The sequence below is a fragment of the Aethalodelphis obliquidens genome, unplaced genomic scaffold (assembly GCF_003676395.1).
Source record: "Aethalodelphis obliquidens isolate GAN/ISIS:26980383/991018 unplaced genomic scaffold, ASM367639v1 scaffold4, whole genome shotgun sequence".
NCBI lineage: Eukaryota > Metazoa > Chordata > Mammalia > Artiodactyla > Delphinidae > Aethalodelphis > Aethalodelphis obliquidens.
The window spans coordinates 27,943,372-27,957,055 of NW_020837948.1; the positions used below are offsets into that span (position 1 = coordinate 27,943,372).

Here is a 13,684-nt window from a genome sequence, read left to right on the forward strand (position 1 = left end):
TCATGATTAATGATAAAGACGACACTGCAGTACAGTGGGCAAACTGTGGTCTTCAATAAATGGTGCTGGATATTCACATAGGCAAAAAGTATCTCGATTCCTCCCTTCACACAATACACAACAATCTATTCCAAACATACTACAGACCTAAATGTTGAAGGTAAAACAATAAAACTTCTAGAGGATAGCTTCAGAAGAAATATATTTTCATGACTATAGGGGTAAACAAAATTTTCTTAAGCGAAACATAACATGCACTAACCATAAAGGAAAATACTGCTGTATTACATTCAATTAAAATTAAGAATTTGTTCATCAAAAGACAGCAGTAAGAGAGAGAAAACACAAGCTATACAGTGGGAGACAACATGTGTATAACTTTTATCTGAAAAAAAGACTCAATCCAAAATACATAAGAGAACTATAAATGGTTAGGAAAAAGACAGATGACCCAATTTAATAAAAAAAAATCATCAAAAGACTTAAATAGGCACTTCACAAAAGAGGATATCCAAATGGCAATAAACTTATGAAAAGAGACTCAACCTCATTAACTACCAGAAATACAAAATAAAACCATCACATCTATCAAAAAGGATTAAAAAAAAATCCTGACAATACAAAGTCTGAGTAAGGAAGTGGAGTAACTGAAACCGTCATACAATGCAATATCCAGTGCTTCTGTTTTGGAATCTTGTTTGGCAATATCTAGTGATGTTGAACATGTAAATTCCCAATAACCCCAGAACTCCATCCCATTTTATACCCACATAAATTCATACACATGTATACCAAAACATGCCATACACATGTATACATACACATGTATACCAAAACATGCACAAAATGTTCAAAGCAGCATTATTTGTAATAGGCAAAAACTGGAAACAACCCAAATGTTCATCAACAATAGAATGGATAAATGGTGGTATATATATATCAAATGGATACTAGAAATACTATACGGCATTGGGACTTCCCTGGTGGTCCAGTGGCTAAGACTCCACACTCCCAATGCAGGGGGTCTGGGTTCGATCCCTGGTCAGGGAACTAGATCCCACATGCTGCAACCAAGAGTTCGCATGCCGCAACTAAAGATCCCGCATGCCACAACAAAGATCCCGCATTTGGCAAACGAAGATCCCACATGCCGCAACTAAGGCCCGATGCAGCCAAATAAATAAATAAATATTCCTTAAAAAGGAAAAAAGAAAAACTATACAGCATAAAAAGTTAATGAACTACTGTTACAGCAACACGTAACGGTGGATGGATGAATTTCAAAAACATAATGTGGAGCAAAAAAAGCTAGACACAAAATAACACATATTTAAGATTCCCTTCTCATAAAATTCAAAAACAGGCAACACTAATCACAGTGATAGAAATGAAAATAGTGGTTACTTTTGAAGGAATTGGTAATGACTTAGAGGACATCTGTGGGACCCTTCCAGGGGCTATAAATGTTCTACATCTTGATCTGGATGGTGGTTACATGGGGGGCTTAATTATTTTTTTATTTTTTTTTATTGAAGTACAGTTGATTTACAATGCTGTGCCAATCTCTGCTGTACAGCAAAGTGACTCAGTTATACACATATAGACATTCTTTACATGGGGGTTTTAAAACTTGAAAATATTCTTTGCATAGTTAGTGGTTTGCACACTTCTATGTATATGATACATCAACTTTTTAAATTACTTTAAAATTGTTCTAGTGGGCAAACAAAGGAGGAAATAGGTAAAATACTAAAAGCAGGATTAAATTCTTCAGAATCATGCAGTGGATCCTTTTGCAGACCTCAAAACCATTCCCCAAGAAGATAATGAGATAAGATTCCCACATACATACGGACTCTTCTAATCAAACGTCCATGTATGCACTTTATCTTTGAGATTACAGGGATGATTTAAATATAGGCCCGATGCTCAGAGTTTATAACATGGTAGAAATTCAGTTTTAAGTATCTTGAATAACCTCAATATTTTATTTAAGTATATTTATTTATTTAATATTATTTAAGTTTACTTAATAAATTTGAATTCTCACTACATAAAAGGTGGTATATCATCAGCTTTCTAATTTCCTACCAGGTATATCACTTCCTCTCTATGGTATTTTCACATATCTTTTACTGTCTTCAAGGTTCATATGTGAATATAATAAACTGTTGGATAATTCATTTTCTCATATAGGGTCCAACATATGACTCTTGTTTGAATCCTGACTTACACAATGTATCTGTTAAAAATAAAAAAAAAATGCTTTTGTGAGATCAGGAAAATTTGAATCTATCTGGATATATGATATTAAATTACTTTTAATTTTTTAGATGTGATAATGGTATTACGATCATACTTTTTACACCGAGTCCTTTTCATTTAGAGATACATACTGAAATCGTTATAGACAAAAATACATGACCGCTGAGATCTGCTCCAAAATAATTCGAGAGAGAGGAGTGAGATGACAGTGGGGCACAGCTGAAACAAGAGTGACCTTGAGTTGATGAATGTTGTAGCTGAGTCATGGATATGGGAAGCAGGAGTGGGGTGGAGGAAGGAATTTTCACTATTCTCACAACTTTAGGGTACATAATAGATTTTCCACAGGGGGGAAGAAAGAGCAAGAACGACAGACAAATGATTAATTTTAGAAGCCTTCTCATCTAAGAAAAACGCTACTGTAGTCTCTGGATACAAGACGTTTGTTTGCAAAATTCTTGACATGTGCATCTGCCAGTCACACTACTAAATTACAGGACGCAAATGTAAGAAACAACACACTTTCAGTAGGAAAGGAAAACAGGGCATCACTGGAAAATGAACATCACAACTTAGGTGCATGTTTTCAACTACATAAAGTAATGCCTCTTTAATCCTCAATGAGTGGTAAGAAAGGGACAACTTTAGAAATGGAACTGTAATATAAGATAATTTTCCTCTTCATGAATTATACTTTTATAGAAGAACTACATATTCTACGAAATAGTGGGATGTGGGACAAGGAAACTAAGGCTATTGTGTTTTAGCCTCTCTTAATAATGAAGGGTCAACTTCAAATACAGTCTCATAATAAAATATTTTCTCATTACCTTAACATTATATTGAGAACGAGAATTCATATAGTCAAAAAGCAGTTGGTAATTCTTGAACTGATGATCCCATTCCGTGCGTTCACAGTAGCGGAAATCATCTCCTAGGGGGGCCAGGACAACTGTGGTACGGAAAAGCTTTGACTTCTTTCGGTACTGATCTAGAAGCATCTCAGCCCTACAAAAGAAAAAAGGAAAATACTACTAAGAAAAGAACAAGGGGGTAACTCATTAAAAAGTGTATTATATTAAAATATTGTGTATTTTACCTATATTCTATCTTAGCATAATTTATGAGGCAGACTTTTTAAACTACCATAGTGATTTTCTTTATCCATTTAAAATATTCATAAATTCTTATCAGAGGGAAAAACCCATAGTTTTCCAATGGAATATCCTTAGAGAAATAAAGTCACATACCAACTTTGGCATATAATTACTGGGGGCATCAATGCCCTCCTAAAGGTCAGCCACATAGATTGGCTCCCAGATAGCCTGTCGTAAAACAATTTAGTCCAAGAAGACAGGATTTCTCATCTATATAAACTTTGAAGTTTGCTTTGACTTAATTCCCTTTCTCTAATTTAATCTAAAATTGCCTAATTAAACATAAAAAGGTATTTAGAATGAAGCCAATTATAGAACCATATTTCCTTTTCTAAAGGAAGAAAATCAACTCACTTAACACCTTCCGTCAATAATCTGAGTATTCCTCACGGTGTCCTTCTTAATACTGATCAACAGATAAAGCTTAGGAGTTGAATGAGCTATTTTGGTTTCTGTCTCTCTGGGCGCTAACCCATGACTCAAAAGGTCAGCTAAACACAACGTGCTGCTGTGCTTCATATATTTCATATTCTCGTATTCTGTAAAAAACCCTTTGGGAGATGCTGAATCGGAGAACCATTTGAGGAAGTCTGGGAACACAAACTAAGAGGAAGCGCTTCTGAAAGTGAAATTAAACAAGCAGATGAACCCAGAGTAGTTCTCCATATTTCTAATGCCAAAGCTTAAAAAAACAGTGACAAATGACAAATACACTTTTTTACACACTATTCCAATTTTCATTTCAAGGATTATCCAGAATTAGATTCTAATTCACAATATTAAAATTTATGAAGAAATCTCAAAGAATATCAATGATGGAAAGAGGCATTTTGTAGAAATTATGAAAAAAAATTTAACTAAATTTAGAATCTCATATGATCTTTTTATATTGATAGTCTTTTTATATTGACAGTCTCTATTTATATTTATATTAAAAAATTTAATATTTTGCAAATATTAAATTAGCAAAAATTTAATAACTTGGTGGGTAAAATGTAACCGTAATATTCTTTTTTAAATTTAAATTTATTTATTTTTTTATACAGCAGTTCTTATTAGTTACCTATTTTATACATATTAGTGTATATATGTCAATCCCAATCTCCCAATTCATCCCACTACCACCACCACCCCCTGCCGCTTTTCCCCCTTGGTGTCCATACGTTTGTTCTCTACATCTGTGTCTCAATTTCTGCCCTGCAAACAGGTTCATCTGTACCATTTCTCTAGGTTCCACATATATGCGTTAATATACGATATTTGTTTTTCTCTTTCTGACTTACTTCACTCTGTATGACAGTCTCTAGATCCATCCACGTCTCTACAAATGACCCAATTATATAACATATAATACTTAGTTTTCTGAGATTAGCATTCAATATAGTACTTAATTTTTACTAGTAATTTACTAATATTCCACATTTTCCAAAAACAATTTTAGATTATTACTTACAATTAAAAAACACACATACGATGAAATTAATCACATAGAAAGATATATAAGACCAAAGAAACACGAGGAAAAAATATACACATAAATCGCCGATACTAGTATGAGTGAGCATCCAACTAGATCCCCCAGGCAACCAGCATAAAAAAGGGTATGCGATCATTTAAATGCATCCCAAGGTTTACTACTGTAAGATATACCATATTTTGCATGTATATGTGTAAAACACATAAGAGGAAAGAAATCACAGACTCTAATGAAGTGCCTTTTCTATTCAGCATCTATCCTAACTAACTCCCAAGCTCCTGCTCACAAAGTGTCAATGCTGGGAAAGCCAAGGGACCAACCTAACCCACCTGGCAGGTAGTGGGTACTCACTAATGCACAGTAAACTTATGACAAATGTACTGACCAACATCACATTTAAAGATGCACAGCTGCAATTCTCTTCATTTATTCTACCACGTAAGAAGGAGCAACTTAACTAGAACAAAGAAAAAAAGAATTCCCTGAAACATCAAATCACCTGACATGTGAATCATCAATCATATGTAAAATATATGGTACTAGACCAAAAACTGAACTTGTTGAAGAATGGTATTTCTTTATCTGCAAAGTAGAGGAACCTGATAAACTGAACTTATTAAATGTATCACCTGTACCTTATAGTTAAATTTCATTTTCTTTAGGGAATTAAAAAATCAAATGCCATTAAGCTGGAATGCCGACGTTTGATCTTTGTTCATCACAACTTCAAAAGGAAGGTGATATCTGCACAGGAATAACCAGCAGAGCTAAGACTTCAAGACTTGCAAGAAGTTTAAAAAAAAAAAAACTATGTAGGTATTATATAGATTCTTTCATCCGTATGTCCCAGGTGCCTGGAAACCACTTTCAGGATCACTGGAACTGACTGACCACAAGATGTGTTCTTGGGGGGATAGGGGGGTAATCTTTGAAGGGTTCTATGATACAGCGACGGGATTACACAAAATAGTTCTCAGGTACTCTAAGGAGCACCCAAAAAAGAAAAAAACGGGCCTCAAAATATCTATGAGTGCACTGGGATTCCGGTTACCCTTCAAAAAGTTTCCTATCCCTGACCACTGGAGCTGAAAGGAGTGTAAATACCATTCAGTTACAGCTGTTTTCCCAAGTAGACAGGCAAGAATCCCCCCCCTCAAACATGCACACACACACTGCCCCAATCCACCACCACTTCCTTTCCACTACTCCTTTCGCTACATAATATACTGGATTACTCTCTTAGCCTAAGTAGCCTGACCCTAGAAAGCAGGCTGTTCAGGGTCTCCCATTGACCCTCACTTCTCTAGGAATCAAGAAAATGAAACCAGGTTGATCCCAAACCTTGGACAGTTTTTCAAAACAACTATGAAAGCCAGATTTTGATACAAAGGATCCATGGCTTCAAGAAGGCTGCCATGCTAAAATACTTTTTTGTCTGCCGGTGAGAGGCTCACACTGGAATGTTTTCTTTATGGCCACAAGGACACTCAATGCAAAGAGACCCAATCCCACCTTCATCCTCACACACACTTTTTTAAAAGCCTTTTTTTTTTTTAGTAGTTAATTCTTTTTTTTTTTTTAACATCTTTATTGGAGTATAATTGCTTTACAATGGTGTGTTACTTTCTGCTTTATAACAAAGTGAATCAGTTATACATATACATATGCTCAAAAATAAAGAGATTTGAGCCCAGAGCAACGATCTTACAAGGCTATATTATTTTTCTAGCAGAGTTGAGTGGTTTATATTACAACACAATGTTTTATTTTCATGCATTAACATGCCACTAATTTTAAAGTGAAGAAATTAAACTTTAAAAGCACCAGAATTAGAAGTATAGGTAGCTTGGTTTAATGAGATGCTTCCATCATTAGGACAGTTTTCTTCTAAGAAAAAAAAATAATTCATTCCTTTGATTTTTATTTAAAAATCTTTAAGTATGAATATTCCTAATTAAAGTTTTCTGTAAGTCAAAAACATCAGAAAGATGCAGATGTGTATTCATCAGAGCTGGGCAGCATTCACTATTACTGAAATTGTTGTTAAGGGAACAGATAATTACACTCTTTATGTGTTCCATTTCAATAAATGTGTTTTTGCAGTTGGGCTGCTTTTCTTACCAATTTATACCATAGAGACCGTAAGTTTTATTATCAACGAAAGTATATGAAATCAATCAAACACAGTAGAAGGCTTTTATAATGAGGGCAAAGGAGACAGTAATAACAGTGTATTATAGGTTATCCATTGTATATTAATCTACTATTGTTCACTTTCCATTAAGTTATAACATACAAGACAAATAGTCAAGGCTCTGGTATTTTTAAGTTGCTTTAGATCTAGTTTGAATGAATACCTTGAAAAAGGATAAGCTGGCTACTAAAAACCATTTATTCAATCCTTCAGCAACAAGCCACTGATGCTTGCTTGTCCAAGATACTGTCTTACAAAATGCATATTTTCGTACCTGTTCTGGAGATTTCCAAGATATATTGTTTCTGGGGGGACTCCCCAGGGACAACCATATCTGCCTCCAGGAAGTCGTTTAAAATCAAACTGGCAGCATATTTTAGGATCAGGTCCGCAAGTGTGAGGGATGTCATAGCTGTAGAAGGGCATCATGTGGCAAAAAATATCTGTGACAGATCCCAGATCTAAAATAAAGAGCCAACAGACCTGCATTTATAAATTTTGTTTTCCCCAAACTGTTCAAATTTCCAGTACTTTATACATACATAATGCAAGCTCTACCCTAAATCAACAACCCCTTCAACTACTAGAACACACACCCAAGCAGCGTTTAATGACCACCAGCCAGAAGGAGGATACTCACATCTGTCTCTATCTACCTCTTCTATCTAAACTTAGCTGAGAGAGAAAAGCCCCGCCATAAAGCAGCATCTGCTGACCTGGAAGGATATAAACTGAGCAGAAGCAAAATTTATAACCAGCTCATCCAAAATTATGGCCGTGTCTATCCCTGACTGCCAGCTCCGGCCACATCTGCTCCCACCTCAGGTAACAGGACACTCTGAGAGAGACCATTAGCAGCAGAGACTAGGTGAGAAGAGAGGAAGGGAGTAAAAAGGGGACCTGGAAGAATAAGGGAAGAAGAAGGAGGGGGTTGTGAAGATACTGGGGAAATACTGGTTTTGTAGTGATGAGAAAGAAGTGTACTCAGGAGAGTTTTGTGGAGTCACCCTGATGTTCACCAATAAAGAGCCAATGACGCTTTTCTCCATGGAGGCAGAGGAAAAGTAAAAGTAATTTTCAAAAGCAAAAAGAAGAATCAAAACAAAGCAAACAAAAAAGATACAGAAAACGAGCACTGGTTCCTGACACAGAATTGTTTTTAATAGAATCCTCAATGCCAGTATGTGTTGGTTGATATCACTGCTTTCCAGAGGTCAAAAGCCTCCCACCAAGTAAGGCTGAAGGACTTCGATAAGAGTTAAAAGTGGTATCTTTTTATGATTCTGACCTGCAAATACCTCTTCCCCTTTATGTATGGATCTCCAATTCTCAGCAATGCATTGCTTTTATAAGAAACACAGACAACAAGAAAAAACAAACAAGCAACGCGTACATTTTAAAAAACTGAAAACAACTGCTTCATTAAGAACCAGAACACACAAAGAAGCTCTACTTGATTCCAAAACATCATTTTTAAAGCAACATGTCCAAATCTATCAAGTAAGTCTTAAAATATTCCAGTTTTCTCTCACACTCCATTTAGTTAAAATAATTACCAGGTCTTTTCCAAACTTTAAAGCTATTATAATCCGTACATCTGTGTGCTGTAAGTTGTTTCACTGAATCACATTCATGATTGTCACATCATGGATGCTGGTCGCTAATGCTTGCTATCTGCACAGAGGCTGTCATAGTCCCAGGACTTATGGCAACCTCCTTTCCTTTCTGCTATGAATCAAGGACATACTCCACATCCTACTACCTCTCTTCATGCCATACTATTTAGCAGCTCATTTACACATTTCAGTTTATCTGCTGTATTTGGTGGTGTTTGTCTTTTATCAAATTAGACTATAATTTTCTTGTAAGCAAGATTTCTTCTTAACATGGTATTAAGAACATAAAAGTACTCAGTAATTTCCTGGTGATAGATATTTTATGGGCAATTTGAATGTAAGCAATATTTTAAGTAGAGCTTCCTCAAATTAATAATCCTTTTTATAAAACAATTAGTATGCTCCTTTGCATTTGATCAAAGTATACAGGATGCAATCCCCTACAAGCTCTTGTTTTCCCTACAGATTAGGTTTAATTTTCCAGGATAAAAAATTATATAGCTATTATGTTTCCTTATTGAAAAAAACAACAGTACACATAAAGATACCATCTAAATTTACAAATGACTTTTCCGAAACACTTCAGGAGGGTCTTAGATTACACAGAGAAGCAAGTATGATGTAATGTAGTGATTTCTGAACATTGTCTTAGCAATGAAATCCTTTTTTTGGATGAAATTTTACCAAGAACTTAATACTGATGGTGGTATATACTAGGGGTTAGGGACCTGGGCTTTGGAACAGCACAGAACTGGATTCAAATCTCAGCTCTGTACCCACTACCTGTATGACTTTTGGCAAATGGCTTCACATATCTAAGCCTCCATTTCTTCACCATTTAAAAGGGATAATTATAGAAACTAATTTAAAGAATTATAAAGATTCAATGAAAGAGTGAATATAAAGCATCTAACACCATGCATGGCCCATAATAAGGACTCCATAAATAAAATTAAGTAAGAAAATAAGGTGTTCTGAATTACATGGGGGTTGGGAAAGGCAAAGGCCTCTCAGGAGGCCTAAATCTTGTCACCCCTGCCCCAGCAAAGAGCTGGAGAAGTACATCTTTAGAACACCTGCGTGCCCACAGAACAGTGTGAAAACAAGCGACACAGGTAATAGGAGGGCTGTTCTAGTAGGACAGGATTAAGGTTTTAAAAGGCAACTCTTACTAGATGCAGAGACAGGAGAGACAGAAGGAAGAAACACTGGCTGAATGAGAGATATATGACTGGACATTAATTCTAATGCACATACAACTTTGTGATAAAACAGGTACTTTTTAAAAGAGAAGCAAGTGAAAGCATTACTTGCAAAAGACTAATTACTTGTATTTATTTACTTCCATTAGGCTTAAAAAAGAATCTACAATGTTCTATAGATAAATATCTTCACCAATGCTTAAAAGACTCCTGACACAAATACATTGAAAAAACAATTATGTGTATCTTTAGGCAACCATATTTTCAAGACTGACACTCTGAATAAAACCCATAACAGCATGAGTTCATAACCCCTGTGAAATAACATCTAGGTCAAGTGAGATCTTCAACTTTCATCAAACCCTACATACCCCAATTCTGTCTCCAAAAAAACTCCAGCATTTTATGCAATGCAAAATGTTTTTTAACTGCATAATGAACTCTCTGGATAAGCATGTGAGAAAATCCAGCACGTTTTAGAAGATAAGCCATTGTTGGTGAATGTCCAAAAGGATCGATAGACCAGCCAGACCGAGGTTTCACCCCTGTTGATAAAGAAAATGTGTTATTGTTTTAAATTGATAAATGAAACAGAAGAAGTCACAACACATTTAGACCCATCAGAGTTCTTTTGGTCTCCTGGATTCTAAAATAAAGGGGCTGCCCAGCATTACCCTTAGCGAGCATTCCCAGCAGGACTCCCTGAGAGGAGGATTCTGCCACTGCTGTGTTCTCCCGGGCAGGGTGAATAACACTGGAAGTTAATCAGCTGGAGGTGAAATAAGCACTCTGCCACCTGATAGATATTAGAACGCTACTGCACTCAGTGGAGGCAGAGAAAGAATCAGGACCAAGTCACTGCCCTCTAGGATCTAACAGTCCTGTCTTCTGTGGAGACGCATAACCCAGCAACTCCCTGTTACATAATATAGAAAAGTAACCTAAGTCATTTCAACTTGCACTCCCCAACCCCAACATTAAGGGATTTTAAACTATCTTGTATAGCTTACAATAGTCCCAAATCATCATAATATACAGTAGCAGAAATGGCCAAAGTAACTGTACCATATTTCATTAAATCTTAAGACATTTTGATGCTGGTGCTTTCTACCAAGAATGGGTCAATAGAATTTTTCACACCAATAGAATTGACTCACACCAATTCTAAGAGTGAAGCCCTAAAGATATATCTCAATTTCACAGAGGATAAAATATAAAAAACATAATAAATGCACAGATTAGAATTAATGAAATAAGATTATTCATTGGGCATTATACAAATCTGATCTTTTATTTATTCAGGGTTCTCAAAGAAGGCTTCTACAAACAACCTATAAATCGACATAAGTAATAGAATTGTGCACATTTTTTTCACTCAAACACTTGTTTAGCACCTTTCATATGCCGAAGCCTAAAAGAGGCCCTAGGATTACAAAAATGAGTCAATCTTGATCCTGATTCTAGTTGCAGAGATTATGATGCAAATACGTGTAACACAGGATAACAGAAAAGAGAACAGAGAGAACTCTGTAGAACAATATTGAAGATTAACACAGAGGTGAGAAGCCACCAAGGAGACTGAGAAGGAAAAGTCAGAACTGTCAGAGGACCAAGAGTATGTGTCAAAACTCAAAGTGACCATATAATTTGTCCATTTCACGTATGTAATTTACCTCCAAAAAATTATAAAGAAATCTTGAACTCTATTTAGTAATTTTGGGTTTTTGTGGTAGTATAGGTTTAGCAATTCTGAAACTTTCATGTGTTTCAAGACTGAGTAAATTAGAATAAAGGAGCCAGGTTTTACACTGTTAAGGAAAGGAACTATAGAGTATGTAAATATGAAAGAGCAGAACCCTATGATACTGAGTTGAAATAGGAGATAGTAGTACTAACATGAATAAATATACATATATACACACAAATATATATTTAAACAAACTCTCTCTATATATACATATACACACACATGCACATACACACACACACACACACACATTTCTTAGCTCAGTGCAATAACACCTCGGTACCAAAAACATTATCTTCAATCCCAGACTTTGACCTCTAAATGCCATGCTCTATTAAAAATAACCTTAAAGAAATTACTTATTCCAGGGCTGAGGCTAGGAGAGTACAAGATAACCCTGGAACATATTCTTGGGGCATAAATTAAAGAAATGGTCAAAGGGTCATGGGAACATATAAAAATAAATCAGGAGATAGTTGAAGGGGCTTCCACTGGCCAAATGCAGGACAACTGGGGAATCAAAATAAATACTAATAGTACTGGACTATAGCCCATTGAATAAAATAAGAACCCATGAGCTCACAAATAAATTGAAAATAAAAAGGAAAGCTCTTCCTTTTAGTATTAATAGAATACTAACTGATAATTATAGAAGCAATGATGGAATTAGAAAACCACCAATGGATCCTAAAACTAAAACATTAAAGTTTGATGAGGAACAGGATATTTACCTATTCTCAATGTATGTCCTACAAATTAGTTATTAATTTGAAAGGCAGAAAATGTAACAGTACAGTAAAGAAAATTAAAAGACACAACTTAAACAAGTGATCAAGAATAGCATCACCAATATGGGGACAAAGAGATGACAAGTGCCTTCTGACAGGATGCATTGAGGAAAACAGAAAATAACTACAGTGATATTCTAGCAAAATAAATTAGGTTAGATTACATAGATAGATCAGATAGATAAATAACCTAAAGCTAATCAAAAGGAAACAGACAAACTCAAATTGAGAGACTTGCTACAACAGAGGTCTGCACTCCTCAAAAATATCAACGTCAAGAAATCCAGAGAAAGGCTGAGGTCTGTTTCAGGTTAAGGAGACTAAAAGGACATGACAACTACAAGCAATACGTGATCCTAGGCTGGATTCTGGATTTGGAGGGGAAAAAGCAGTCTTTATTAAAAAACATTATTGAGACAATTGACAAAATTTGAATATAACCTGTGAACTAGATTGTAGTATTGCTAACGCTCCTGATTTGATAACTATCTTCTGCTTATCTAAGAAAACATCCTTATTTCTTATGAAATAACACAATGAAGTACTGAGAGACAAAGAGACAAGATGCCTCCAGCTTACTCTCAAATGGTTCAGAAAAACACGTATGGGAATCTAACTAGAGTCCCTTGGTATCCAGGGAAGATTGGTTTCAGGACCCCTGAAGATACCAGAATCTTTGGATGTCAAGTCATATAAAATGGTGTAGTAGTTGCATATAACCTACACACATCCTCTTGTATACAGGCATACCTCCAAGATACTGTGGGTTTGGTTCCAGACCACTGCAATAAAGCAAATATCACAATATTTTGGTTTCCCTGTACATATAAAAGTTATGTTTACGGTAGTCTATTAAGTGTACAATAGCATTATGTCTAAAAAAAATGTCCACACCTTAGTTAAAAAATACTTTATATGTGGAGAAAAAAGAACCCTTGTGCACTGTTGGTGGGAATGTAAATTGGTACAGCCACTATGGAAAACAGTACGGAGAATTCTCAAAAAATTAAAAAGAGAACTACCATATGACCCAGCAATTCCACCCCTGGGTATGGATCTGAAGAAAACAAAAACACGAATTTGAAAAGATACATGTACCCCCATGTTCACTGCAGCATTATTTACAATAGCCAAGATATGGAAGCAACCTAAGTATCCACCAATAGATGAAGGGATAAAGAAGATGTGATATGGCTTTTCGGGGTCTTTTGTGTTTCCATACAAATTGTGAAATTTTT

General features: G+C 35.5%; 1 protein-coding gene across 1 annotated transcript in view; it reads right to left on the bottom strand.

The window, feature by feature from the left end:
* Positions 1-13,684, bottom strand: part of MAN2A1 (mannosidase alpha class 2A member 1) — a 163,049-nt gene that overhangs the window by 80,024 nt on the left and 69,341 nt on the right. Inside the window, exons 6-8 of the mRNA XM_027100241.1 lie at positions 10,283-10,456; positions 7,368-7,554; positions 3,096-3,273 (exon numbers count right to left, since the gene is read on the bottom strand). Coding sequence (XP_026956042.1) covers positions 3,096-3,273; positions 7,368-7,554; positions 10,283-10,456 — 539 coding nt within the window. The remainder of the gene's footprint in view (positions 1-3,095; positions 3,274-7,367; positions 7,555-10,282; positions 10,457-13,684) is intronic.